This window comes from Fusarium odoratissimum, assembly GCF_000260195.1.
Source record: "Fusarium odoratissimum NRRL 54006 unplaced genomic scaffold supercont1.31, whole genome shotgun sequence".
In the NCBI taxonomy this organism is placed as follows: domain Eukaryota; kingdom Fungi; phylum Ascomycota; class Sordariomycetes; order Hypocreales; family Nectriaceae; genus Fusarium; species Fusarium odoratissimum.
In genome coordinates, this window is record NW_022158715.1 from 358841 (window position 1) to 384636 (window position 25796).

The 25796-nt window shown below is 48.1% G+C and overlaps 8 protein-coding genes across 11 annotated transcripts; 1 reads left to right on the plus strand and 7 right to left on the minus strand.

Annotated features, from left to right (window-relative positions):
- The first annotated feature begins 257 nt into the window (after positions 1 to 257).
- FOIG_13239 (uncharacterized protein) lies at positions 258 to 3254 on the plus strand. Its single transcript, XM_031214386.1, has 2 exons — positions 258 to 1192; positions 1243 to 3254. The coding sequence occupies exons 1-2, from the start codon at positions 643 to 645 to the stop codon at positions 2196 to 2198; spliced, it is 1506 nt and encodes a 501-aa protein (XP_031056096.1). The 5' UTR covers positions 258 to 642; the 3' UTR covers positions 2199 to 3254.
- On the minus strand, positions 1910 to 5383 carry FOIG_13240 (malate dehydrogenase (oxaloacetate-decarboxylating)). Its single transcript, XM_031214387.1, has 5 exons — positions 4189 to 5383; positions 3943 to 4135; positions 3597 to 3893; positions 3298 to 3541; positions 1910 to 3253 (listed from the first exon to the last, which is right to left on the minus strand). Exons 1-5 carry the CDS (start codon positions 4579 to 4581, stop codon positions 2470 to 2472), a joined length of 1911 nt encoding a protein of 636 aa, XP_031056097.1. The 5' UTR covers positions 4582 to 5383; the 3' UTR covers positions 1910 to 2469.
- Positions 5384 to 5398: 15 nt separating this feature from the next.
- FOIG_13241 (uncharacterized protein) lies at positions 5399 to 7659 on the minus strand. Its single transcript, XM_031214388.1, has 4 exons — positions 7305 to 7659; positions 6928 to 7257; positions 5946 to 6870; positions 5399 to 5894 (listed from the first exon to the last, which is right to left on the minus strand). The coding sequence occupies exons 1-4, from the start codon at positions 7403 to 7405 to the stop codon at positions 5571 to 5573; spliced, it is 1680 nt and encodes a 559-aa protein (XP_031056098.1). The 5' UTR covers positions 7406 to 7659; the 3' UTR covers positions 5399 to 5570.
- Positions 7660 to 8995: 1336 nt separating this feature from the next.
- FOIG_13242 (uncharacterized protein) lies at positions 8996 to 10296 on the minus strand. Its single transcript, XM_031214389.1, has one exon. It carries the CDS (start codon positions 10231 to 10233, stop codon positions 9061 to 9063), a length of 1173 nt encoding a protein of 390 aa, XP_031056099.1. The 5' UTR covers positions 10234 to 10296; the 3' UTR covers positions 8996 to 9060.
- Positions 10297 to 10546: 250 nt separating this feature from the next.
- On the minus strand, positions 10547 to 14172 carry FOIG_13243 (subtilisin). Its single transcript, XM_031214390.1, has 2 exons — positions 12052 to 14172; positions 10547 to 12000 (listed from the first exon to the last, which is right to left on the minus strand). The coding sequence occupies exons 1-2, from the start codon at positions 12358 to 12360 to the stop codon at positions 11059 to 11061; spliced, it is 1251 nt and encodes a 416-aa protein (XP_031056100.1). The 5' UTR covers positions 12361 to 14172; the 3' UTR covers positions 10547 to 11058.
- Positions 14173 to 17422: 3250 nt separating this feature from the next.
- Positions 17423 to 18192, minus strand: FOIG_13244 (uncharacterized protein). The gene has a single exon (XM_031214391.1). It carries the CDS (start codon positions 18059 to 18061, stop codon positions 17516 to 17518), a length of 546 nt encoding a protein of 181 aa, XP_031056101.1. The 5' UTR covers positions 18062 to 18192; the 3' UTR covers positions 17423 to 17515.
- Positions 18193 to 18341: 149 nt separating this feature from the next.
- Positions 18342 to 21525, minus strand: FOIG_13245 (beta-mannosidase). Its single transcript, XM_031214392.1, has 2 exons — positions 20720 to 21525; positions 18342 to 20671 (listed from the first exon to the last, which is right to left on the minus strand). The coding sequence occupies exons 1-2, from the start codon at positions 21227 to 21229 to the stop codon at positions 18614 to 18616; spliced, it is 2568 nt and encodes an 855-aa protein (XP_031056102.1). The 5' UTR covers positions 21230 to 21525; the 3' UTR covers positions 18342 to 18613.
- Positions 21526 to 21764: 239 nt separating this feature from the next.
- FOIG_13246 (uncharacterized protein) lies at positions 21765 to 23647 on the minus strand. 4 transcript variants are annotated; one of them, XM_031214395.1, is made up of 4 exons: positions 23278 to 23647; positions 23158 to 23222; positions 22916 to 23045; positions 21765 to 22862 (listed from the first exon to the last, which is right to left on the minus strand). In XM_031214395.1, exons 1-4 carry the CDS (start codon positions 23338 to 23340, stop codon positions 22101 to 22103), a joined length of 1020 nt encoding a protein of 339 aa, XP_031056105.1. In that variant the 5' UTR covers positions 23341 to 23647; the 3' UTR covers positions 21765 to 22100. The 4 variants fall into 4 exon arrangements, with proteins under 4 accessions (XP_031056105.1, XP_031056104.1, XP_031056103.1 ...); XM_031214394.1 differs by having other exon boundaries at positions 22916 to 23222; XM_031214396.1 differs by having other exon boundaries at positions 21776 to 22862; positions 23158 to 23647.
- Between the last annotated feature and the right edge of the window lie 2149 nt (positions 23648 to 25796).

A 25796-nucleotide genomic window follows, 5' to 3' on the forward strand; every position in this document is an offset into this window, starting at 1 on the left:
TTCTATTTCCACGGAACCACACGGCGCTAGTACAAGTCAGGTATGAGCATGACCGTGTCGTCTGCTGCAAATCACTGGGTGTTAGTGGTTGCTTTGCTGTTGTAAGTCGCAGGTGAGCCAATTAGAATACTTGACGAGTACTCCGGCTGAGCTGTTGGTGAGGCTTGATGCCCACACATTAGGTGTCATTGGCGAGTAGCCGACAAGTAGATGATGTTTCAGTAATATCAGCAATTACATCTGACAATCTGAAAGAACAGTATCTCAGGAAGGCAATGGTATCACTAACTATTGCATGAGATCTCACTTACACGAAACATTTGTCTATATTTATGTATGCTGTTGTCCTAACTCCTCACTGTAGTGATGTAACCGTAATCATCCATTCGGAAACAGCACGTGTTAGACGTTCCTGCCTTCCCGGTGCTCCTGGACCCTTGCAGCTGTCGGTGTCGTACCTACCTCTCCAGAGCTCCAACCATCTCCCTTAGTAGAATCCTCTCTCTTTTGCGCCAAACAACCTTCTTTCAACCCCCCGCCTTTACCAAGTCATCAACACGACAACTTCGAGAAAGTCACGAGAACCCAATTCTACATCCCTACACTCTTTTTTGGTCGCAGCTGTAGCAGATCCCTGCAATTATGGCGTCGAAAAAGACAAAACCCACCGCTGGTGACGACGTCGACATTGACGAGCTGCTGTCTGGCCTTGACCGCGATAAGAAGCCTAAGAAGACAACAAAGTCTAAGCCGACCTCTGCCGCATCCAAGGCACTTGCCGATCAGGATATTCTCGCCGACCTTGAATCGGAACTGGCTGAGCAGCCTTCACGACCTCATACTCCCCGCCTCAAGGATGCCACCCGCCGTTCCACAGCAACACCCCCCGCCGGCGACCCTCGCAAGTCTACCGATAGTGCACGCAGCCTGAAAGCAACATTCACACCAAGCGCCACGAGCTCAGAACTTCACGAGAACGAGAAGAAGCCAACATCTGAGCCTGTCCAGCAAGAAGCTGCCCCTCAAGCCTCTGGTGGAGGATGGTGGGGTGGCATTTTATCCACGGCCAGTGCTGCTATGAAGCAGGCCGAAGCCGCTGTCTCACAGATCCAACAGAATGAAGAGGCCAAGAAGTGGGCAGACCAGGTCAAGGGAATCAGGGGACTTGATGTCAACACTCTTCGAACCTATGGTATGTTTGAACTGACACCGAATTATGAATCTAGCTAATTGAGAGTTAAGGTGACGAACTCCGACATCGTGCTCTCCCTACCTTCACCAACATCCTCCACACCCTTGCGCCGCCTATCAGTTCCCATGAACGACTTCTCATTCATATCACCCACGATCTTGTCGGCTACCCGTCACTCGACCCTCTGATTCATAACGTCTTTGGCCATGTGATGGCACAGGTTGAAGGCGGTGACCTTCTTGTCATCCAGCGTGGCCAGGAGAGCCACTCTCGACGTAGTACCGACAGTATTACTGGATGGCACGACGGGCCTTGGTGGAGACAAACTGATACGCCCCGTGAGCTCGGATTGATCAAGGGTCTGCCTGAAGGAACCAAGCTTTGCCGCGCCAACGCCGAATCGCATGCGAACGAATACTTCTCTGCCAATGGTGGTGTCGAAGCAGCCAAGCACAAAGCCACCGAAGATGTGAGCGAGACCAACCCTGTTAGAACCTCGGATTTGTTCCTGGCTGTCCAGGCAATTTCTGTGGATGAGGACAAGAACCTGTTCGCTCGCACTGCTTCTGCGGAGAAGGAGAAGGACTCTTCTGGTGTCGAGAATCAAGATGAGAACGAGGAGCTCATTTGTTTCGCTGTTTTCATCCTAGATCCTGTTCATGACATTGAATTTTATACCGTCAGCCAGTCTGTTCCTGCTCGATGGGTTCAGTGGCTCGATACTCCTGCCCCTCTCACACCTCGATCTGGCGAGGATGGCGATGTGACCGACGCCAATATTCCCGAAGAGATCAGGGATATCATTGAGAGCGGTGGGGTTGACCCTCGAGAATGGGTTGCTGAGTGGCTTGAGGAGCTTCTCAACCTTTCTATTGGTACTGTTGCTCAGCGATATGTTGCTCGCCGCATGGGTGTAGGTGAGGGTGGCCTGGGTAGGGGCAAGAGAAGGATGGAAGATCTCGTGCAGGACAATGCTGGTGAGGCTGCACGTGCTGGCGTCATCTAAACGACGTGTAGGGAAAACGTTAAAGTATGTTGTATGACAAGGTATGTTGGGCGTTGGAGTTTGCGACCGGTAAATGTAACCTTCGGAAGCTTAAGTGGGCTTGGAAATATTTGAATACTGGGTTCTCTTTTTATCACGCAGGGCTAGGATCGCTTTGGAATCTACACTGTCATTAATATCAAGCTGGATTTTGAACGTCGACTAGCTCGACTATGCTATACCCGCCTCTAAAGTCTGACCACAGAATTCTATCCATGTCCTGAAGCAAAATCTATGTATGACCAACTCGATGAACTGTTCCAGCCTTCTTAAGCTCACCTCGAGCCTCTCTGGTGGCACCCTCCAAATCAACCTTCTTCAACGGCCTGTAGACGGGATCCCACATCTGCTCCCTGATCCATTCCTCCAAATCTTCTTCCTTCTCAGGGATGCCCTCCTGTGTAGCCTCACCATCCTTGACAGCTGCTTGTATCACATTGCGGGCAATGCGGACACTGACATCCCGCACTGAATCCACGTCTGGGAGAAGAGGAGCCGTTGAGTCTTTGAGAACAGGGCTCAGTGAGGAAACTCCCTCCACAGCGGCTACAAGCATGCGATCTGTCAAGTGCTTGGCACGGGAGAGCACGCAGCCGAGACCGATGCCTGGGAAGACAACTGAGTTGTTGCATTCGCCGACATTGATGGTGATTTCAGAACTGTCCTTGCCCCATGGGCCCTTGACAGGTGGGAAGGGTGAGCCTGTGGCTACAAGGGCCTTTCCATCGGTCCATTTGAGGATATCTTCTGGCTTGGCCTCATGAAGACGTGTGGGATTTGAGAGAGGAAGAACAATAGGGCGCTCGTGGTGCTCAGCCATGGCGCGGATGACATCCTCGGTGAAGGCACCAGGTTTGGTAGACGTACCAACAAGAACATTAGGACGGACCTCTTTGATCACGGACAGGAGATCAGCGTCCTTGTCTTTCCACTCTGAAGCATCCTTAGTAAAGATCTTTTGAGCATCCGTGACACCTTCAGTTTCCGAGGTGATGAGACCAGACTTGTCGATCAACCTAAAAAGTCAGTCATGCTCGGTCTCATTGGCTATATAACTTACCAGATCTGTTTTGCTGCCCCCTCATGGCTCATATTTCCTTCCGTGGCAATAGCATCTCGAACTTGGTCTGCGATACCAAGCCCAGCGCTACCGGCTCCAAAGACGACCATTCGGAGGTCTTTGAGCTTTTGCTTGCTGACGTGTAGACCTGACAGGATGGCTGCGAGAGTTACACAGCCTGTTCCTTGGACATCATCGTTGAAGCAAGCAAAGTCTGGACGATACCGATCAAGAATCTTCCTCGCTATTAATACATCAATGTCAGAAAATGCCACCAGACTGGGACAGAGGGTGTATACCGTTGGTTAGACCAAAGTCCTCAAAGTGGATGTAGGCCTTGGGGTAGAGCTTCCTGGCAGACTGCACAAATGTGTCGACAAACTTGGCGTACTCTTCACCGCGAACACGCTTCTCTTTGAGACCAAGATATAGCTCATCATCGAGAAGCTCCTTATTGTCTGTGCCGCAGTCGAGGACAACTGGAAGGGTTCTGTTTGGATGGACGCCTGCACAGAGAGTGGTGAGGACTAACTTGGCGACGGAGATGAGAATACCGCCAACACCTTGGTCACCAATGCCGAGAATTTCTTCGCCGTCTGGACACGATATTAGTAGCCGCTGATACGATGTAGACGATACACTGACCAGATACGACAATATAGTCAATATCTTCAGGGCTTCCCCATTGCGCTAGATTGTGATGCACATGATCCGGGTCTCGGATGTTAAGATAGCAACCTTCTGGACGTCTAAAGAGTCGAGAGTAATTCTGAATAGCATCGCCTTCAGTTGGCGTATAGATGATGCTCATCATCTCATCGAGATGAAGTTGCAGAAGCTTTACACAAGAATTAGCATTGCGGTTATATCGGAACAATGCATGTATGATACCTTGTAATACAGAACCTCATTTTGATCCTTTAGTGAAGCAAGAAAGGTATTTTTGGCTAAATCGTCAGGCCTTGATGAATATTGCTCATATGCGCGTTTGCATTGCTGTTCAAGTGTCTGAACACCCTGAGGTAGCAAGCCTGTGAGATTAAACTCCCGACGCTCATCTGGAGGAAAAGCAGATCCCTTGTTCAGATATGGTGTGTTCAATAGTGATGTACCACTGAGTGCGCAGTTAATAGGACCAGTGGTGCTGAGTGGTAGATCACCAAACTTGGACTTTTTGGAATGATCTGCCTTCGTGGCATAGTTGTTGGTGAGGTTCAAGTATCGCATAGTGGAGGGATATAAACGGAAGCGATGGACAGGGGATGATCTGGATAATTTGAACATGATTATTTACTTGGCAGTCTTGGCTTTTGATATGTGGTATTAATAGTAGAATGGCATAGATACCTAGGTAGACACGGCAGTTGAGATAAAACATCAAGTTCTGATCCGATATCACAAGGATGACGTCGTTGAGCTCTCACTGGCCTAATCCACTCTGACGAAAGAATACGAAACCTTGATTGCATCTGCACGTGCCAAAGGTTGAAAAACAATAGGGTCTTTGATATCATGAACTTCGATAATATTCCAGATAATCACATGATAGTGACACATGTACCATGTATACCAATAAGAGAAAAGAATGTCGGTGCTCCTGGAGCCTCGCCCGTGTAGAAATTGATACAATGTTATCCACCAAAAGGTGACCAACAAAGACGAGACGGACGCGGACTATGATGGCCCTTGTTGTTCTAGCAACTACAACAATAAAAAGAAGCACAAAGAATTGTGAGACCTTTTTTCGTCGTTAAATCATCCTTCAGACTACTTCGTGCGGATAGTACAAAACGCACCGTCCGTAGAAGACCCTCCGTGAGGAAGACTCATGGGAAGATTGAGTGACTGAAGGAAGAACGCTGCGGATAGAAATAGAAATGGACCTACCTTGTAACAAGACGCATGATTAGATCTTGAGATCGCGCCTTGTTGTGTCGCTCTGTGAGAGAGACTTGGAGAGATAGTGAGAGAAGGGAAGATTATGGTGAAGGAAAATTTGAAGCGCAGGTTTTGGTGGTGGAGTTGAAATGTACGTACCCCACTGTTCGGTTGGCGGGCCACAGAACCCAGCCACCAAAAGATGCCGCATTTCAACTTGAATCCTTATTGGCTCAACAACTTACACCAGAACAATCACTGCTGGATATTGCGTCTCACAGCATAAACCTTTAGTGGCTTGCCAAGACTTGTATTATCTGCATTTATAAATACAGAAATCATGCACGCCAGTGCATTTTGTCCCATGGACTTACTAGGTATGGCTATCTATGCTTCTAAGCGTTCTCGTGGTGAGATGGCCTTGTGTCAATCTCTCCATCCTCCACCAACGCCTTCTCAGCCTTCAAAGCGTCAACCTCTAGCTCGATTCCGAGACCAACATCTCGGCGCGCCTCATCCAGCATCTTTGCGTCCTCTTCACCAGTGTGGCTTCCGAAGACCCGGTCCATATCCTCGAGAGTAGCACCCTTCGTTTCTGGAAGACAAAAGTACAGCCAGACCATACTGCATGCCAAGAAAACGGCAAAGAAGATGTAAGTGCCCCATTCGAGGGTCTCGAACATTGGGGGCACGTAAAAGGCAACAGCAAAGTTGTTGAGCTAGAGTCACTGTTAGTTATCGTCATCCCATAACGAGATGGGAATACGTACCCAGTTACTGGAGGCACCAATCGAAGAACCCTTGGATCGGATAGATAGAGGGAAGATCTCGGCAACAAGAGTCCACGACACAGGACCCCAAGTAGCTCCAAAAGCTCCAACGTAGAGCCAGATGAAAGCCACGGCAACCCAACCTGCAGCACTATGCGTCTCCCAATCGTGCTGGAACTTGGCGACAATAATACCGGCGAGAACCATAGAGATAAGCATGACGATGGATCCAACATAAAGCATGGGCTTTCGTCCAACCTTGTCGATGATCGCCATCGCAGGTAAAGTGAAGACGAAGAACACAACGCCCGTAACTCCTGTCGCCAATAGAGCCTGCGTTCCTCCGGTAAGACCTAGACTTTCAAAGACTTGGCTGGCATAGTAGATGATCGCGTCGATGCCCGACCACTGCTGCCAGAACATAACCAGCCAAGCTGTAGCAACCCGTTTGAAGTTGTCCTTGGTGCGGAAGATCTGATAGTACTGAGCAAACTGGGCCATCCAGACACTGCCCTGCTCTTTAGCAGCCAGATTGGGGAAGTTCTTGGCGAATGCGCGCTGTTCAAAGAGAGCCTCTGCCTTGATCTCCTTGTACTCCACCTGAATAAGCTCGTGCTCGATGGGAAGGTTGCGAAGGTAGGACAGTGTCTTGAGAGCCTCCTCATCACGACCCTGCTTGACGAGCCAACGTGGGGAAAATGGCAACCACCAGATTCCAAGAGCGAGAAGAACAGCAGGGATTCCTTGGATGATGGATGGGAGCATCCATGCGAGGTTGCTTTGGCCTTCTCCTGTGCCGCCGATGTAGTTGCTGCCGTATCCGATCCAGAATGAGAGCATGATGCCGAGGATAGTGCAGAATTGGTAGAAGGAGACGAGGAAGCCACGGAGTTCGGGAGACGATAATTCGGCGTTGTAGAGAGGACTAAAGAGACGTCAGTCAGACACGACTTTTTGGTATTGGGCAATAGTTAGGACTTACCCAACACCACTGAAAGTACCAACTCCGATACCAGTGAAGAATCGACCAGCATAGAGCATAGAAGCATTATCCTTGGTTCCTCCGATATACAAATAACTGCCAAGAATAACCCAGCAGCAAGCCATAAACATTGTATACTTTCGTGAGTAGACTTCACCAAAGACACCAGCGGACAACGAGCCCAAAATACCACCGAGCTGAAGGATCGAGGTGAGCCAGCCAGTGGCTGAGGACGAGTTGACGATAGAGGGGAAGTTTTCCTTGAAGCGATGCATCACCAGGGACTGGCCTAGGACACCTTGTTGGTAGCCATATTCGAAGCCGCCGAAGCTAGAATCGTTAGTGACAGATTGCATATGAGGATGCAGGAGACGAACGAGGCGAAGAGAGCGATGACGATGAGCTTGGGGTTCTTGGCGAGAGTCCTCCATCGGTTTTGGTAGGCGAGCTTCGTCCGCTCGTCAACTGTCGACTCCATGATGAATGAAGCTTGAATACAATCTATTCACCACCGTATAAACAAGAAGTGAAGTAGTTCAACCAAGCCACGAGGCAAGTACAAGTGTGATACTGTAGAACCAAGATCAGCATTGGGAGAAGAATGGCCCTTATATAACGAGCCACATTATTTCCATCATCGACAATTTCATTGCCATTTCCAGCCATCAACTACACGGATCACAATGTTAAAGCTCCCCGCAACTAACAGCTCATGCCAATCCGGGGACCCCAGATGCAACACGAAAAGATACAAATGACGATGTATCTTTATGGAGTAGCACTGCTAGGGTCGGTGAGACTCCGGCGATGGGATGGGGGTGGGTGGGATGTCCATATTGGGAAAGACTTCTGTATATGGCAATATCAAGCACTTCAGAATTATAGCCTCATATTGCCTGATGAGCGAGGATATTATGAGCACGATCTTTATGTATGATTGATTCACTACTAGAAATGCAAGCTACGTTCAGGACGAGTATCGATACAGTCAGCAAGTCAGGCAATCATGCAACAAGAGATATTACCATACAAGAATCCACAAAATAAGAATAATCGTATTGCAATCCATACAAAATCCATTTTCTTACTTGAGATGTTACATTGCAAAAGGCAATACCACATCAATGTGTCGGAGTGCCCCGACTTACACGGATATTTTAGTGGGCAAGAGTTCGCCGAGCATTAAAGAAATCACGCGCTGTTACCAAGTTTTCTGACCAAGCAATGAATAGCAAACATGCACTCTTTTTAAACGCTCGGGATCATGAAACACATTTCTTCCCCACATGTTTCCCCGGTATCAGTTTTGGCCCCGGTGTCGGCCCTGGCTATGATGATCCCACATCTCTTCTCCAATGCCCAACATCCTCAGTGTATGTTCCTCCAGTGACGGTTTATCAAATTCAGACAAGTCGACTTTAACACCGACTGTCCTTGGCATCGGCAGATGAGCCTTGTATCATATGAGGCTCAACTGGGAATATTGATCCGCAAGTACATGGATGCTGATGCTAGGCAGAAGGATTTTCTGGGTTAACACTGGGCAGAAACAGGGGCCAAGCAATTGGAAGTGCTTGTGACTTACATAACTCCATGGAACAGTGTACATATACCTTGCCCACTTACACGACGAAGAAGAAAATGGCTTCATCAGTAAATTGAATGGAAGAATGTTCATCGAGCACACTTAGTCTCAAGGAAATTCAATACGAGAAGCCTCCAGCCACGTCTGTTCGCTGGAGGTTGCTGCATGGCTCGCCTATGCTACCCTACATATTTGACGGCGGCTTCGGGGAGCAAGAAAACCTTGAACCTCTATCATAAGTAACAAAAAGATTTTGGTGAACTTAGTGTAGACTTAGGAGGCCTTTAGATCAGTTATTTTTATCAATTAGAGTAAAGTCCTGAAGTTTTTTGAGATGCGCTTATTTCCAGCTTTCGTCTTGTAACCCCGGATTTCGCTAAAATGTCCGACGCGTGTGTGGCGGTTAAAAGTGCCTCTTTTGAGTTCGAGGTTGCTGAGTTAAAATTCTCGGGTATCACAGTTAAAGATGGAGTCTAGGTAGGCAGGAGCAAGAAAACCTCTAACATAAAGGCAAGATATTAAAGTAACTAGTCTAAGGTTTACTAAAACTATGCTAAATTTACCCGAGTCTTTTCATCATTTAGGACAGATACCCTAAGTTTTCTTGCCTCCTTTAGCCTAAGCATGCTATCACGGGCATGTTGTAGCGTGAAAAACGCGAGCTGCGCCATACTTTGCGCCACGGCGATGCGCAAATACTCTCGTCGATCTCTGCCGTCCTGCCCGATGCTGACGATGGGACACCCACCGCCGTACTTAATGAGGAGAGTGTTAAGAATAAGACGGCATGTCCTGCCGTTTCCGTCTCCAAACGGATGGATGTTAACAAACCGGTGGCAGTACTTACTTGCAAGCGCTACCGGGTCGATTTGTCCTTCGTTCGTAGCCTTCCTGATATCGGACTCTAGTTCCTCTATCATGTCGCGCATCGCAATGCGGACCTTGCTATGGTCCATGAAGACATGAGAACCACATCGGACATTCCATAACCGGTACCGTCCACTGTATACGTTCCAGGATATGTGTTCGCTGATTTCGATTTTATATGTCAGGTCACCATGAGCTTGCGCGATGATATCCTCAGATAAGTCCTTGCCGTTGATGCAGACTTGCTCGATCATGAACCGGGCAGCCTTGGCGTGTTGAACGATCTCTCGGTAACTTTGAAGGATATCGGCGTGTTTGCAAGGTAAGTCGTTATTCGAGAGATAGATTTCGAGTTGTTCATAATCTGGGTCGCGTTCGCCAATCTCTTCGGGAGGCTCTTTGCCTCCTCGGAAGACGTCTTTGCAGAGCTTTAGTGTGATGTCAAGACCTCCGCCAACATTCTCGATCATATTGGACCCATAGACCATGCGAGCGAGTTCATCTATGATATGTTCGTCAAGGTCAGACTTATCTTCAGACTGTTCCAGCCCTTCTTTGACATCCGTAATGTGCCTGCGTAGTTCCTGGTGAAGTTCTTTAGGGCTCTTTTGCAGGATGTTATACTCATAAGCGTCGTCATCCATGTTGATAACAAAGGCTTCTTTACTAAGAGGAGATAACATGCGCCGAATGGATCGTCCAAGATGGTTATCCAAAATGTAATCATCTGGATTATCAAAGGGGGCATCGAACCTTTGTCGCTTAGGAGCGGGTGTCTTTCTGGTATGGTTGTTCTCGTTTTGAAGACCTTCAAAGGGGCCCTGGGACAGGCTTTTTCGTTTATGATTGAGCATCTTGGTGCTGTGGAAAGGAGCTTGTATATGAGGTGGCAGAAAGTGTTGGCGAGTATAAAGAAGGAGAAAGGTTGAAAGTTGGATCAGAGTGGGGGGAAGGGTCCCCTTTATACCTGAAGTGACTCTAAAGTTATAAAAGTTTACCCAAACCTTATTACTTTATTGAATATTAGCCAAGTCTACCTAAACTTATATAACTTTATTGAGTATTGGTTTTTTGTTCGAGCTGTGGCCCGAAAGAAGGGTATCACTTGTCAGGGGTGCTCGAAACCCAGGGGAGGATCAAGAAAACTTCTAATCGTAAATCAAAGCGCCAAAAAAGATTGATCTAAAGATATACCAAATCTATACTAAATTTGAGTAAGGTTTTATTAGAATTACCTAAGTCTTCTATCATTTAGAGTAGAAATCAGAAGCTTTCTTGCTTCCACCAGGCTACTCGAGGTAGACCAATACAGTAGTGGCAATGGCCATAGAAGTGACCCTTACTATAGAGTCTTTGGACAGTCTTGAAGTTTCAAAAGCTTAATTCTTATGGCCATATCAAACTATCATACAGGTATTAGTGCATTGAGAGAAGTCACATATTCCGTTTACGACCGTCGAGGCCTTAAGATCTCGCGATATGTACAGTTGTATATTCAGATGGCCTATGAACAGCGACTTTAGAATCAAAGAGTGTCCCCAAATTCCTCCAATATCCGCCTTCATAATCTTGTAGTCATTCTCAATCTCATATATACTCATCGTTCCCAACCCTCATCCTCCTCTTGGATCAAGGTCTCACAACAGACATCCATCGTCTCTTTTGGTATGTTAAAGCGCTTACTGGGCAGTGTTGCCGTTGTTACCGATCAGGTTGGGGGAGCTGCGGAGGTTGCCAGTGATCTTGCCAGAAGTAGCAGTGCTGGTGAGCCAGTTGGTGACACCAGAGACGCCGGAGACACCGTTGACAGAGATACCGTAAAGGACAAGACCAGCAATGTGGGGAGTAGCCATGGAGGTACCGCTGATGCTGTTGGTGGCGCTGTTGCTAGTGTACCACGCAGAGAGAACGGCGGAACCGGGAGCAAAGATGTCAAGGACGGTGCCGTAGTTGGAGTAAGAGGCAATGGCCCAGTTGCTGTCGATAGCACCGACGGTGATAGCGCTGGCAGCAGAGGCAGGAGAGGTGTTGGCGGCGTTGGCACCATCGTTTCCAGCAGCAATGGCAGAGATGATACCAGATCGGGAAGCAGAGTCGACGGCGTTGTTGAAAGAAGCAGAGTAACCACCACCAAGAGACATGTTCACGACAGAGCGAGCAGTTCGGCTCTTGGAGATGATATCGTTGGCGGCCCAGTTGAAACCAGCGAGAATGATAGAGGTGCTAGAAGAGCTGCCCTGGAAGACCTTGACAGCCTGGATGGTGGCCTTCTTGGAGACACCGTAGGTCTTGCCGGCAATGGTGCCAGAGACGTGAGTACCGTGGCCTACAGAATCGGCGTTGTCGCCACTGAAGGCAGTGTAGACGGCCTGAGCACGACCCTCAAATTCATTGTGGGTGGTTCGAACGCCAGTGTCGACGACGTAGGCATATGTGTTGGTACCAGCGTTGGTATCGTAGATGTAGCTGGTAGATCCCCTGGAACGGTGAGAGACCGTGCCGAGTCCCCAAGTGGCGCCACTCTGAGTAGTCAAGGCACGCTTTGCGAGAGTCTCTGCCTCTTCTTCCTCCTCCTCAACCCAGTTGATGACCCACTCGCGGTCCTCTTCGACGATGGCAACCTGGACTAGATATCAGCATCGGATAGTTCATCGACATTCGGTGTCACTTACATCGGGGTTCTCCTTAATCTCTTTGATGGTGCCCTTGTCGAAAGAGCCAGCATAGCCGTGGAAGCCATACTTGCCGTTGTAGGTGCGCTCAACACCCTTCTCGGCACGCTTGTTCAGTCCACGCTTGTGAACATCCTCAACCCAGCTGAGATGGCTCTCGACATCGGCAGCAGCGATATCAGACTTGAGGGTGACGATGTACTTGCCAGGAATGATCTTGCTGGAGTCAACCTTTGCAGTAGTAGGAGCGGCGTTGACGAGCCCGAGGAGGGTTGTCGCGGCGAAAGCGAGGTTCTTGAAGTTCACCATTGTGAAGATACAAAGGAGCAGAGGCAGAACAAGAGACGATTGGGGATGCTTGTGTGTGGATGAGACTGAGGGTGATGATGATGAAAAGGTAAGTTGTTTTGAGGAGGAGGACAACACGTCTTATATAGATCTGATCTATGTTGCTAGGCGACTGCTTCAATAACAATATGGATGGGCTGATACGGGGTTCGTATGTTGAGTTCATGAAGTCACCTCTGCCAGCCATTCGCAGCCATGATACATGGTAACGTTAGCTATCATTGTGGTGGCAGAAGTATATCGAACGGTTTGTGGAGAGAGACTTTGTTCTTTGGTGTCCCCCCAGAAGTCAAAAGCCCAACGGCCGGAGATTCTCAACCGCAACTTACAGAGTGCAGGGTTTGTAAGGTGCAAATCTGCAAGTGTCTTGCATCTATTCCCAGACATGATGTCCCATCAAGACACAATCGAAGGGATGATTTTCATCAGCTTCCTCTTGCGGCGACAACCGACAGATTTACGTAGCGTCTCGCCATCGTCTTCAGCAACGCCAGACAAAAAGAGGAAGGCGAGATGCGATGCATCGAGGCGGCAGAAGCTCTGAGAGGCGACTCAGGATAACGAGAGTGCAAAAGTTCTTGAGAATGCAAGAAGCAGGTCGGTGGGCCTGGCATCAAGGCCAAGAAGGATGCATAGGACTTTCATCGTAACGAATACCTTGATGATAGAGCACCAGGATATCGTAATGGGTCTCAGTGGACTTCCTGAACACACCCGGCTTGTCTCACAACTTATGAACAACAATACGTTGACGGAATTCGATTGCATGTGATGAGACATGGCGTGAGGAATAAGGAGGCTACCATCAATAACCTTGGCTATAGTTGTGTGTATTCAGGATCTGTTCAGTGGAACTCCCTGCCGTCAATCATGATCGACATGGCACTAAGAAAACAACCCTCCAACAAGTTACTCCTAAAGATCAACCAAGTAGTCTCGGCCTAGCCTCATATCTCGATCTTGGCAGTGACTGCCGGTATCCAGAACTCCTCAGATGATAATGGGGAGCGGCCCGGGGGGGGGGGAAGGCAAATGCCTTCTAGTCCTTGATTGGAGGCAGGAAACAGGAACATAGCCAGTCGGAATCATGGATCGGCCCGTAGAAGATGCATAAATCCTAGTTCGAGGTGTTTATCGTCAGAGGCTTGGTGAATTGATAGTCGAAAGAAGTCGAGCGGGAAGTTAGTGAACTGCCTGATAAAGCAACTATGCTTCTCCGCAACTCCAGCATAGCCAAAGCAGGCTAGACATTGCCCCTTGATGACCTAGCCCTACCGATGACAAGAGCCGTGCGGGAAGGGTTTCACACCAAGAGCTATGCTGCAACTTGAATAGAGGTTCCAGTCATAGATGAGCATCAAATCAACTTCCTCTTTGGGACACTATGCCCGAGTAGGTGCGTATCGTTGCCGCCGCTGGCCTCGCAGGACAAGACACTGATTCGAATGCTCATTTTCGCTGGAGGCTGATGCAGTGAGGCTAAGTTGTAAGGAAAGCACCCTTGCTTAGCCTCATGATTCTATGGCTCGAAGCCCACGGGAGGATGAAAAGGAGGGCAGCGTGATTTGATGCGAGGGGTTGGAGTGCACTCCTTGCGGAAGTCTTAGATGATCTATATCGATTGTCTCAAACGTTGCAATGAAGACATCGAAATGGTAACAAAGCGACCAAAGCCTGATATTTGGTATCCCTGTTCATTGAATCTGTCGTGATCCACATTCCATCGAGTTTGCGTCGGCGAATAGATATCCTGAGTAGTTGTAAAGTTGAGGTTTCCCACTGTAAGGCCTGGGTGGAGTTGATAGTCTAATAGAGGGGCCGGAGATGCCACGGGCAAAAGCCAAGAGTGGGGAGATAGATCAACCAATGAGAAGTAGCGGAAGGAGTAAACGGGTTGTTGGTTCTTTCCTGTCTTACCTGTCTGCAGAGATAAAGATTTGTGGCTTGGACCCAGCAGGCGCATTGACGCACCCCAGAAGTCTAACTTACAACAACAACAACAACATCATCATCAGGCTTCACAATCACTTGTTCAAGGGTGAGGCCAAGACACTTTAACCCCTGCAGAGACACGGAGATTTTCACTACCCGTTAGCGCCTTCCTTCCCGTGCCAGTTTAATTCTAACCATAATTCTATTCCATTCTACCTATCGAAGCCTGATTTAGGGTGCTAATCTCGAGTCCCTTTTAGGTATCTGCCCAACCTTGGTCAAGGCCAACCTCAGTAATGAATGGACCCCGCTCTATCTTCACATCTCATGACCCTTGCTCATGCATCCGACTAATCAATCAATTAACCCTTATCAGCACCGCATGATGCTATCAGAACAAAAGTACCTGTCATGTTCTTGGATAGTACCTATTCTAATGTGTTGCATTAGGTTATCGGTCTGCCAAGACCTACGTATCATTCTTGTTCAATACCGAACTAAACTCCGAGTCCAAGCAACCCAACCCATTCGTGGAAACTATCCGACAACACTCGCACGCCATCTTGTACAGCACTCGCTTATGGCCAAGGAACTTTTTGACTGGTCTAGCGATGTTTTGAGTCAGGAGACGCTGACAACCCTGGTCGCTCTCAATAGCTTAGGAAGACCAGCAATTGGCTGCCATCATCGATACCCTGCTTTGAGCCTTTTCAATAACTGTCCAAGGCATACACATCATACTGCTTAGCGAATCTGTTTATTACTCCGTGACCACGCCGCATGATCGCCACGGCCCGCCGGAATCCTCTCGACAAAGGTTTACTATTGTTGCGAGGCTCAGGAACAACAGCAAGAGCTGAAACTGATCTTACGGCTATCAACCGAAGCTGGCTCTCGCAGTCACCCCTAAAACTGAAAGTAGACCACGCCGCTTTGACATTTAAGCATCTATTAAGCTTTACACCAAGTGGTGTCCTTTTGCCCTGGGCTAGTCTGAACTCAACTCATGGCTCAAACTTGATGCCACAAGGTAGCATCTGCTTTAACCACAAGAGTCCGTATGCAATATGGCACCTCTCTCACTCTGGATGAGATCATCGATGTGGTATGCCCGCTTCCTGTACCCTGAGGACCCCTGTCGCCGTTGAATCGACGAGTGTCGCCACTACATGAGATCCTGCCGCTAGGAAGACCTACCACAAAAGTACTTACGACCTTGATTACTTGAGCTCCTTCCTAGCTGGTCACTATTGTCTTCGAACCGAGAGCTATGTCACGATAAGGATCCCATATTGTTCAATATCGTCAGCAGGGAAAGTCGCCTGCGAGGCACCTCAAAATCCATCCCACGCAGCTTCGAGGCGACAGACTCCAACAAAGGTTCCCACATCCTGGAAGAGATCAGGCTTCCGAACATAAATAAGCGCCCCGGTTAGCCAGCCATATGTGCGTTAAGCCTTTGAGGCAACCTGAGCGGTAGCAGTGATATCCAATCACGCAAGGCACGAGGCTTCCAAGACTTCTAGACTACTCTCGCCTTTCTATGGAGGGTGTTCTGCACACACCATTCGAGTTAAAGATCTTCGAAAACGTTCATGCATCTACTTCCATCAATACATACTTCTAGCTCTTCGCTCATCTTCGATTAATCACTTACGACCATTCACAACAAGAAGTTGCTTCTGCTACCTTCCTGTTTACACCATAGTCGCCGAGATGCTGCATCAGCAGGATACAGCGCATCTATCAGATGGTATCTTGTTTACGCTAGAACGTAGGGACACTGATCTTTATTCGATTTCTCTGACCACAAGCAAGCTTTAGAGACTCTTCCACAGCTTCTACCATAACCAAGCCCCCTTACTCAGTGACAGACCATATTTACAACTCAAGAAGCGAAACAATAAGGGGCCAGGCATTTCAAGCCTATCTAAAGCTATATGAATTTTCGAAATAGTAATCGTTGGGGCCGCTATTGACTTCCTTTGTTGTCTAGGTCTTCATTATGGTCGCCCAGTCTTAGGTGTGCCATCAAGGTGCTTGAAAAAGGTGGCCGGCATGTTTTGATTGACTCTGAACATTCTCTCATAACCTAAAATCTGTTTCTGGCAAGTGAATCTGATTCAAACTCTGTTTGGAAAGTGGAAGTTGGGGATAAGGCCGACCCCATAACTTAGGGAGACATGGTCGGCCCGTGGAGTAGTCATACTTAACTTATCTAAGAGGAACCTCAATTCAAGATTCTAGTTCTAACTCCAATACTAGTTCTTGACGAGAGCAGGTAATACTGATTTAACATTGGAGCCCTAGTACTGCAGTACGGTCTTCAACTTCAGCATGAGATCCAAATATTGAGATGCAGTCCATCCCCTTGTCTTTGGAGATAGAGTTCTTAGGTCATGTTCATGACGCCCAATCACCGACGCAGCTTTGCTGATGGTCTTACAAGGACCTTGCATGAGGCAGTGATACGTTGTTATCTTGCCAACACGGCGTGTGGTAGTGAAGGCAGTGTGTAGTCGCACTGCTCCGCAAAATGCTAGCTACACCTCCGGATATGCTGCTTCGTATGATCAGCGGCTCTTCACACACGAGATCATCGTCTTTATCATGTATGTTGCGTGTCACTGCGAAAACAAAACTCGAGACTCGCTAGCACCCTCATCAACACCCCCTCCTGTCCCTCAAGCTCATTAGTCCGAAACTTTCCCTTCCGACATTGATACTCGTCCATCATGCTTCAGTCAGGGAGTAGAGAAAAAGAGAACATATCTGTGATTGTCCGTATGGGTTCTGTCGGCCTTCAGCGCCAGTATCTCCTGAGGTGCATCCAATGCACCAGTGCTCCCGAAAACACGATTCATGACTCAACTCTTTGCGATGCTGACTGATTATATCTCTTTATGTGTGAGTGCCATCAGTCTCAACTGCCGGGCTCACAACTACTGAATAGTAGTGCAGTTCTCTTGTGGTGTAAGAGTAGCAGCCCCTATTGGTCCTCATACCAAAAGGGAGCGGCACCTCACATTGCAAAGGATATGCATTGTCAGCTCAACATGTTGGTAGTTACGTCGACACTGAAACATCCAGGCTTTGTCGCAGATAACCTTAATTCAACTACCTCAAGCTGACATAGACATACAGATATTTACCGACTCCTTTCCCACCATGTCTCTTCAAGCGATCACATCGGACAAGCACTCGACTCCTTATTCCCATCAGTGTGTCTCCCATCGACCTCTTTTGGGGCCCCTTCTGGCATAGGAATACCCGGAACATCCTTGAAAACCGCAAAACTTGACGGTGTCTCCTCCAATACCGGGAAGTGAAACCCGCACTGCGGACACTGTTCATGAAGAACAGCCTGCTCCTCAGCAAGATTATACTTTTTATCCTGAGTGTGATTACACACAGGACACACACGAAGCAGTCTTGTCCCAACAAGCTCGAAATTAGTGATGATGTCCTCCATAATAGCCCCGTTAGCTGCCCACTCCTTGCAGTATTTATGGTAGGTATTCTTGTGCCAGTCGTACAGAGCACCACGACTAGTCCAGAAACTGCATTCGTTGTACCAGCTTCTGTCGTCAGGATGTTCCCACCAGGTTAGGTGTAGAAATCCTGGGAGTGTCATAAGATGGCGACGTGTGTCGGCGAAGAGAACCTTGAACTTCTCGTAAGCGTCTGGGCTGGAGAAGCGGACTCTTTGCATGCTCAGATAGATAGGCATAGTGGCAGAATAATGCTTTGTGTATTGAGAGGATGGTATAGATTTGAGCTCCCTCAAAGCTTTTGTGGTATAATATCAATAGGATCGAGCATCAACTATACAGTAGTTGAAAGTAGCTGACGAGAATTTGGACCCCTTCATACTGCCATCCTCTCACTTTATACCTTACACCAGCATCTGACTTCTTTTATTATGTTACTTGTCACTCAAGACTGGTCAGGAAATTATTTCCATATCAAGAACATAATCACGAAAGCATCTGCGACCATTGGCTTATCAAATATCCGGGGAAGCGGGGGTGATTAAGTTTCCTGATAAAGTTACGATAGCCGTTATGGCTTTGTGGCAAACACGAGTAAGACGTTTTGTGTGGATGTCAGCTGTTGACTAGCTCGTGAGATCTTCATAGCTTAAGCCAACGGAAACTTGCTGATCGTATTGCTGAGACGCTTGAAGATCTAGGCAGAAAACAACATCTCCCGAGGGTCGCAGGTAGCAATCACTATCAATTCACAACTTCATATGCCCGTAACATTAAAAATACTCTGTCTCTCAATCGTGGACCTGCATCCCCAAGTACTGTGTCTTGAGTACAGTACCCTTCTTGGCACCTGTAACGCCAATCTTGACAACCTCACCCGGGACGATGTCGACTAGATTGTCTTCAAACTTGACCCCATCGTCTCCGCTCAATACCGCTAGTCCCTTGATAGGCACCTCAGCGCTAATCTCAACGGACTTGCATCCTTCAGAAATTTCAGTCTTGAGGTTCTTGGGCTTTTGGAAGTGTAGGTACTTCAGTGGCTCGGGCCAGTTGACATATCGTGCAATCTGTTTGCCATCCTGGTAGAAGTAAGCTGCAACAACAGTCTTCGCCTCAAGGTCAGCGTTGGGCTTCTCAACGGGGACATCCAGGGTCTTGATTTCCGTTGAGCGGTTACTCTGGAGAACTAGATCAGAAACAACTGTCTGGGAGTATGTCTCCTTTCCGGTCTCAACGTCCCAGGCCTTGACAACACAGTCTACAGTAACGTCTTCCAATTTGAGATTACTTCCCCAAATCTCAACCTTGACCTTAGTCTCAATATCAACCCTTGTGTATTTGTTCTTGGGGTGCTTGTGCTCTCTACGTGTCATGCCAATAGTGATAGGTGCCATCTCCCGCTTGATGGTGAAGTAGGAATGCTTGGGCTGAAGGTAGTAGTCACAGATGGCCCATGAAGTAACCGGCCAGCAGTCGTTGGTCTGCCAAACCAAGACACCACTGCAATACTCTTTTTTCGGGCCCTGCCACTGTCGCTTCCAAAGCCTATAGGCTGAGGCTAGGGCCTCGGCTTGTAGCAGTTGGCTGTAGTAGACGTAGTCTTCCAAGGGCTCCAGCGTGAAACGGAAATTTTCGGCCATGTACAGACCCAGTCGACGCAACTGTCCATCTGCCTTGTTGTGAAAGTCAATCGTAGATGATGTTGAGAATCGCTCAGGGTCATCTTTGCCTTGTGGAAGGAAAGCATCGATGGTCTTAATATCTGGGAAACCTTCCATACCAAACTCGGAAACGAATCTACCAACGAGCTTATCATAGTCTTGGTACTTTTGTTGAGAACCGTGCCAAACATTCCATTGATGGATATCTCCAATAGTTGGGTCAGTGGTCACCTTGCCACCCCAAGGGCTGGCAATATGATAGACGGCATTTGGATGAAGATCTTTGCAAGCGTCTGGAAGTAGCTTTTCGTAAATGTAGCGGGCAGGGAAGTCGGTCTTTAACCAGCTCTCTGGGTCATGGTCGTCGAAGTCATATGTAAGATTCTCGGACTCACGCAGTTGGTAGTCCTCGTTGTTGCCAGCCCAAAGAACAATTGATGGATGGTGGCGAAGTCGCTTGATATTGGCTCGAGCTTCTCGGTCAATAGACTTCCGTAGGTCAGGCCAGGCAGGATAGTTGCCACAAGCGAACATGAAGTCCTGCCAAACAAGGATGCCGAATTCATCGCAGGCGTCATAGAAGACATCTTCTTCGTAGATACCACCTCCCCAAACTCGGAGCATAAACTGATTGCCATCAGCGACGAGCTTGACCCAGTCTCGGTATCTCTCTTTCGTAATTCGAGGAATGAAGTTATCTGCTGGAATCCAGTTGCTTCCACCGCAGAAGATCGGGATGTTGTTGACTTGAAAAAAGAAGCTGGTACCTGGCTGACCATCAAGCTCTCGTTCAACAAGTTCAAGTTTGCGAAGGCCGATCTTCTTGGAGATTGTATCTATCTCGTTATCGTCCTCGAGAAGAGTGGCCTTGATGGTATACAGGGGTTGTTTTCCATATCTGACTGGATACCAGAGAGCCGGATCTTGGATGTGGAACGTAGTGGTTGCGTCTTTGTCTTTTACATGTGTGGTTTCAGATGCAACCTTCTTTCCATCTAAAGAGACTTCAAAGCGGACTTTTGAGGCTGTGCCTTCAACAGCCGCATGAACAACAACATCCGCCTTCTTGAGGGACTTCTCAACCTCTGACTCAGTGTAGAGATCTGCGATATGAGACTCATAAACTTCAAGGTTGATAGGTCTCCAAGGACCACATGTAAGCAAAGCGGGACCCCAATCCCAGCCCTGAGAATTAGTTAGATACGATGAAACACCAAAGATGGAATGACCTACCCAGTGGTACTGCGCCTTTCTGACAGGCAGTCTTGAGCCATCCCCATTCCAGACAACATACTTGTGGTTAGGATGCTCTTCCACTAACTTCCATCCTCTCAAATACGCCGCATCAAATGTGATGCGGAGCTCATTCTCGCCGTCCCTTTTAAGATTCTTTGTGACGTCCACCCGTTCGGGAACAAACATGTTCTCGGTCTCAAGAATCTTTTCCCCATTCAACTCAACCGTGGCGAAGGTATCAAGACCATCAAAGGCCAGAATCGCCTCTGCACCATCATGAATCTCGGGGCTAGAAAAGGTCGTCTTGTACACCCAGACAGTCTCCCCGATCCATTGAACTTTGAGCTCGTTCTTTCCAATATAAGGGTCAGGAATCTTCTTATGATGTAAAAGGTCAAGATGAACGTTTGTTGGAAATTGAGCGACTGGTAAATAAGCGGAGTCGTCTTCTTTCTCCTGCTTGAATTGCCATTTCTTGTCGATTGGGGTGACAGTGCGGGGAGCCATGACGAAATGGTCTCAGTGAGGCTGTGATTGTACACGTTGTGAGAGAAATCGATTCAGGGGATTTACTTTATGAAAGAGTGAAGTTGAAGAATACAGAAAAGGAATAGAAAGGAATGGTTTGGTTGACGATCCGACCTTTTTGACATGGAAGGAACGATGGCTTTAACCGGGCAATTTGCCAGGGCAGGTGCAAGTCATGATGACCCCGCGATCTACAAATGCATCCAGGTACAATCCTCGTAAGACGTCCAATTCTTTTTCTCAATCTCAATGGTCAGTTACGAGCAATAGCATGTTATTTCAACATCTACACTGCAGAAGAGTTTCCACAAGCGCTTCTACGGCACGTCGATCCGTCACACCAATAAGCGCCAACTCCAATTCTTCAAGCCAAGCTGAGTCCCGAACGATGAATGGTGGAATTTCAACTCCGCAAGCATCTGGTGATGAGTAACTCACTCTGCTTTACTTGTAAATTTGACGTCAGCCCTTTATTCAAGATCAATATTAGCCCACCACTTACACCCCAGTCTTTGGTATAGATGGTGTTGACCTTCACTGTTTGCTTCTGAAGAATAGAGTAATTATTGCTCAAATCGAACAGCTATGTCGACGGGTGGTATCTTCTCGAAGTCTCTAAGAAAGAGTTGACATTACTATGTACATTATTCGGACTCAAGTACAGCTCGCGAACTCGCTTAGTCGTGTGCAGTTCGCAGCTTCATCTCGTCTATCCAAACGCCAAACACGCTGATGAACGAATGTTTTCCTAAACACTACCGGTCTAACCATGCAACCGGATATCTCCAAACACTGCCTATCCATTACCGGGAGCTCCAAACGGAAAAGAGGTAAAACATAGCTTGAACAATCAACAACAACCACCACCTCTCCGCCGATTGCTCAGCGTAAAAACCTCTTCCCACTCCCGTAGTCCCCAGTTCTGCGTCCTGTTCTTTTTCCTCCTCCTTCTCAGTCCGCTATGACCATCGTCCACAGTGGCGCCCGTCATAGAACTCTTGATACTGCCTCCGTCACTGGCTGTGTTCCACCCACCGCTGTCGCCATACTGGATACCACTCGCTGGATCGTCAGGATCAATCTCTCCCAATTCAATCTTTGTGAGAATTATTCTTGCTAGTCTTTCAAAAATCTCGTCAACGCCCTCGCCGTTGAATGCGCTCGCTTCTGTCACCACCGATATTCCTGCCGTGCTAGCCCATCGACTGGATTCCGCTCGCGTAACTTCTCTGCCTTCTGGTGCGACTGTGGCTCTCTGTTGACTTCCTGCGCTTATGGATGCCCCGCGATCTCTGGTCGTGGCTGTACTTGTATAAGAGCTGCCTCCAGCGCCGAGCATACCAGATGTCAGTGTTGAGTTGGATGTGACGCTCGTTGGTGTCGGGGGCGGAAGACTTGTGTCGACGAGTGTATCGGTAAGATCGAGTTTGTTGCCAACGAGCATAAGGCTTAGGTTCGGTGATGCAAGCGCTCGGGCATCATTTAGGAAAGGTTGTAGGTTTCGGAAGGATGCGTGAGAGGTGAGGTCGTAGACGAGGATAGCGCCGGCAGCGCCTCGATAATAGGAGCGAGAGACTGATCGAAAACGTTCAGTTCCCGCCGTATCCCAGAGCTAGACCCTGTTAACGTGCTTTCTTTGTTGTCACGCGATCGAGCGTGGTATACCTGAAGCTTTATCCGTTTCCGCCTTGATCCGGTACCGACTTTGATGATTTTTGTAGCAAATTCTACGCCGATGGTTTGCGACGACAAGACTCTCCATTCATTCTTGACAAAACGATGTAGTAGGCATGACCTATAAAAGCGCAAAACGGTCAGCCGAAGACTTTGGTGTAGGAGCGCCACTATCGCGAAAGAGAGTTTGCAATCGCTCGCTTGCTCGCCAAGTGTGTCGAGTAATGACGTACTTTCCAGTTCCGCTGGGCCCAAGCAATATAATCTTGGCCAGGTAATCATACATGCTCCCTAGCTCCTTATCATGGTCAGCCGCTTGATGTCGCGTCGACAACGATGTTCCTCTCGCCTACCTGCTCCCGAGCCGTACCCGAGCTCTCCTCGCTCGCGCCGGAGTGCCGGCGAGGCCTGGTCATTGCGGGCAAATGACGAGATGGCGGAAAATAATGGCAGATGTGTTTTAGGCGGTCGGACGATATCGCATGTCTTGGCTCTCGGTTGGGTTATCGCGGTAGGTTTGTAGGAAGGGCAGTCGAGTATATAGAGTCGTTGTTGGATGTAGGATATAGAGGAGTAAGATGTCCTTGTTCTTGTTGTTGTAGCCGTTAAAATTGACAAGAAAAGACGATGCAATGCGATCGATCCCTGGACATGGATGGAATGGATGTTTACATGCCCTGTTCTGTCTGCTCGGTGAGAGCGAGGGTGGGTCGCCCTGTAAATAGCTGGAGTCCTCAAGCTGTAACGGGAGATAGCGTCATTAGGTGATGATAACGTGACGATGTATCCGTAAATGGGAGCCCGATAACACCGCCTGAGCTTGAGTGGATCGTTGTCACTGTTTGAATTCTTGGAATAAGATAATTGGCTACAGATAAATAGATTTGCCGATCGGTAGAGATGCAAAATCTGGGGTTCTCGGGACATGAAATCTCTGATTTTTCCACTGATATGGAGACTGATTCACATCATATGCGTCCTCGCCTAAGCCTTTGCTTGCGACTTGCGGTGCATCATGTCGGCATAATTGATAACGCGGCATTTGTCTCACATATTCAGCGTCGTTTCAACCCTGAAGTTACGAAATGAAACAGAAAGTACAAGAATAGAACTGTGTTTTGCTATTCAGCTGATGTTTGCACTATTCCGGGTAAATAAGCTTATTACGTATCTCTTTGAGCGGCACAAGGCCTCAAACATGTCACTAGCCCCACTTTACTGACTAATTTTGCAGGTACCTGCGGGCTACGTAAAGTTCCCGTCAGACAGCTTCTTCGATCAACACCACCAAAATCATCAAAATCCTCATACAAATTGACCCTAATAAGTCTCAAATAAAACGATGAGCTCTCAAAAGATACAAGATTACATAGATGATAACAGCTTTAATACCCCGCCTTCAAAGGCAGCAGCTAATGACCCCACCGGCGTGCCTAACCTTCCGCCCGAAGAGGGCCGCGGCGATGATTTTCAACCTTTCAACCTAGAATATCGTGATTTCAGGATCAACCCTCTGCCCAAGGAACCACTTGAATTATTCCAGCTTTTTATACCTATTTCCCTTGTACAGTCATGGATTGAATACACCAACAGCTGGGTCGCTCACTTGCTCGAAAATGCCGTTATTGACAGCTGGAATACCCCCCTTTCCGAACAGTCCCGCATTCTTAAGTGGGAAGGCATCTCTACTGCAACAGCTTATGTATGGCTTGGGGTCCTTATTTACCTAGGAATTCATAGGGAAATATCCCTCAAGGACCATTGGAAGGCCCCTAGCCTAGGAGATCAGCGCCCTCTTCACTCAATCATCAAGTTCATGCCGTTACGGAAGTTCGAGCTGATCACACGGTATTTCCGCACTTTTGACTACACCAAGCTCGATGTGAGGGATGAGAGTGATCTTCCAAAGACCTTCCAAGCGGCTGAAGAGTGGTCTAATCACATACAAAAGGTGTCTATCGAGCTCTATCTTCCAGGGACTAATCTGACTGTAGATGAGTGCATGGTCCCGTTTACAGGCAGATCGAAAGAGACAACGCTCGTCAAGGGAAAGCCCACGCCGGTGGGCTTTAAAGTCTGGGTTATTGCGCAACAGGGCTTCTTTCTGCAGTGGCTTTGGCATGTGAAGTCATCACCATATACGGCTGTGACGGTCGAGCTACCTATACCAAAGCCGTACGGCAAGAAGGGAAAGCTACGGACCGAGGTCCCCCTCAGCAATACACAGAGCGTCGTAGTCCACCTACTGAAAAGGCTGTCAACGCAGACACATCACGTCTTCACAGATAACCTCTTCTCATCGCCGCAGCTCTTCCGCCTTCTTCGGCAGCTTGGATATGGGGCTACAGGCACGGCACGCCCTAACTGCGGCATCACCACCGAGATGAAGCATATAAAAGAGACCGGGAAGCTTCCTGATGGCACGCCTTTGGTGTATAATGAGGTATATTTGATCCCGACGTATGATAAAAAGGTATAGACAACTTTACATATATTTCCCTTACTAATTCGTCTCTTTCTGTTATCCCTAGGTCCTTCAAATCGCTTGGAAAGATAGCTCTGTGGTGCTCTTCCTTTCAACTGTGCACAGCGGAGCCCCTCACGAGCGCATACCAACAAAGAGGAAGTTGCCTGCCAAAAGAGGCACGAAGGCAGAGGCACAACGCCTGCAGCAGGTCTTCAATGGTGATAGCTTCAAAATGATCCCTATTCCTACTGTTGCCGCTCAGTATAACGTTGAAATGAATCACGTGGACCGCGGTGATCAGATAAGGTCTTATACAACATATCAGCATCGATTCCGGCGCGGTCCTTGGCAGGCGTTGCTTTGGTCTTTCCTCCTTGAAGTCGCACTTGCGAATAGCTTCATTTT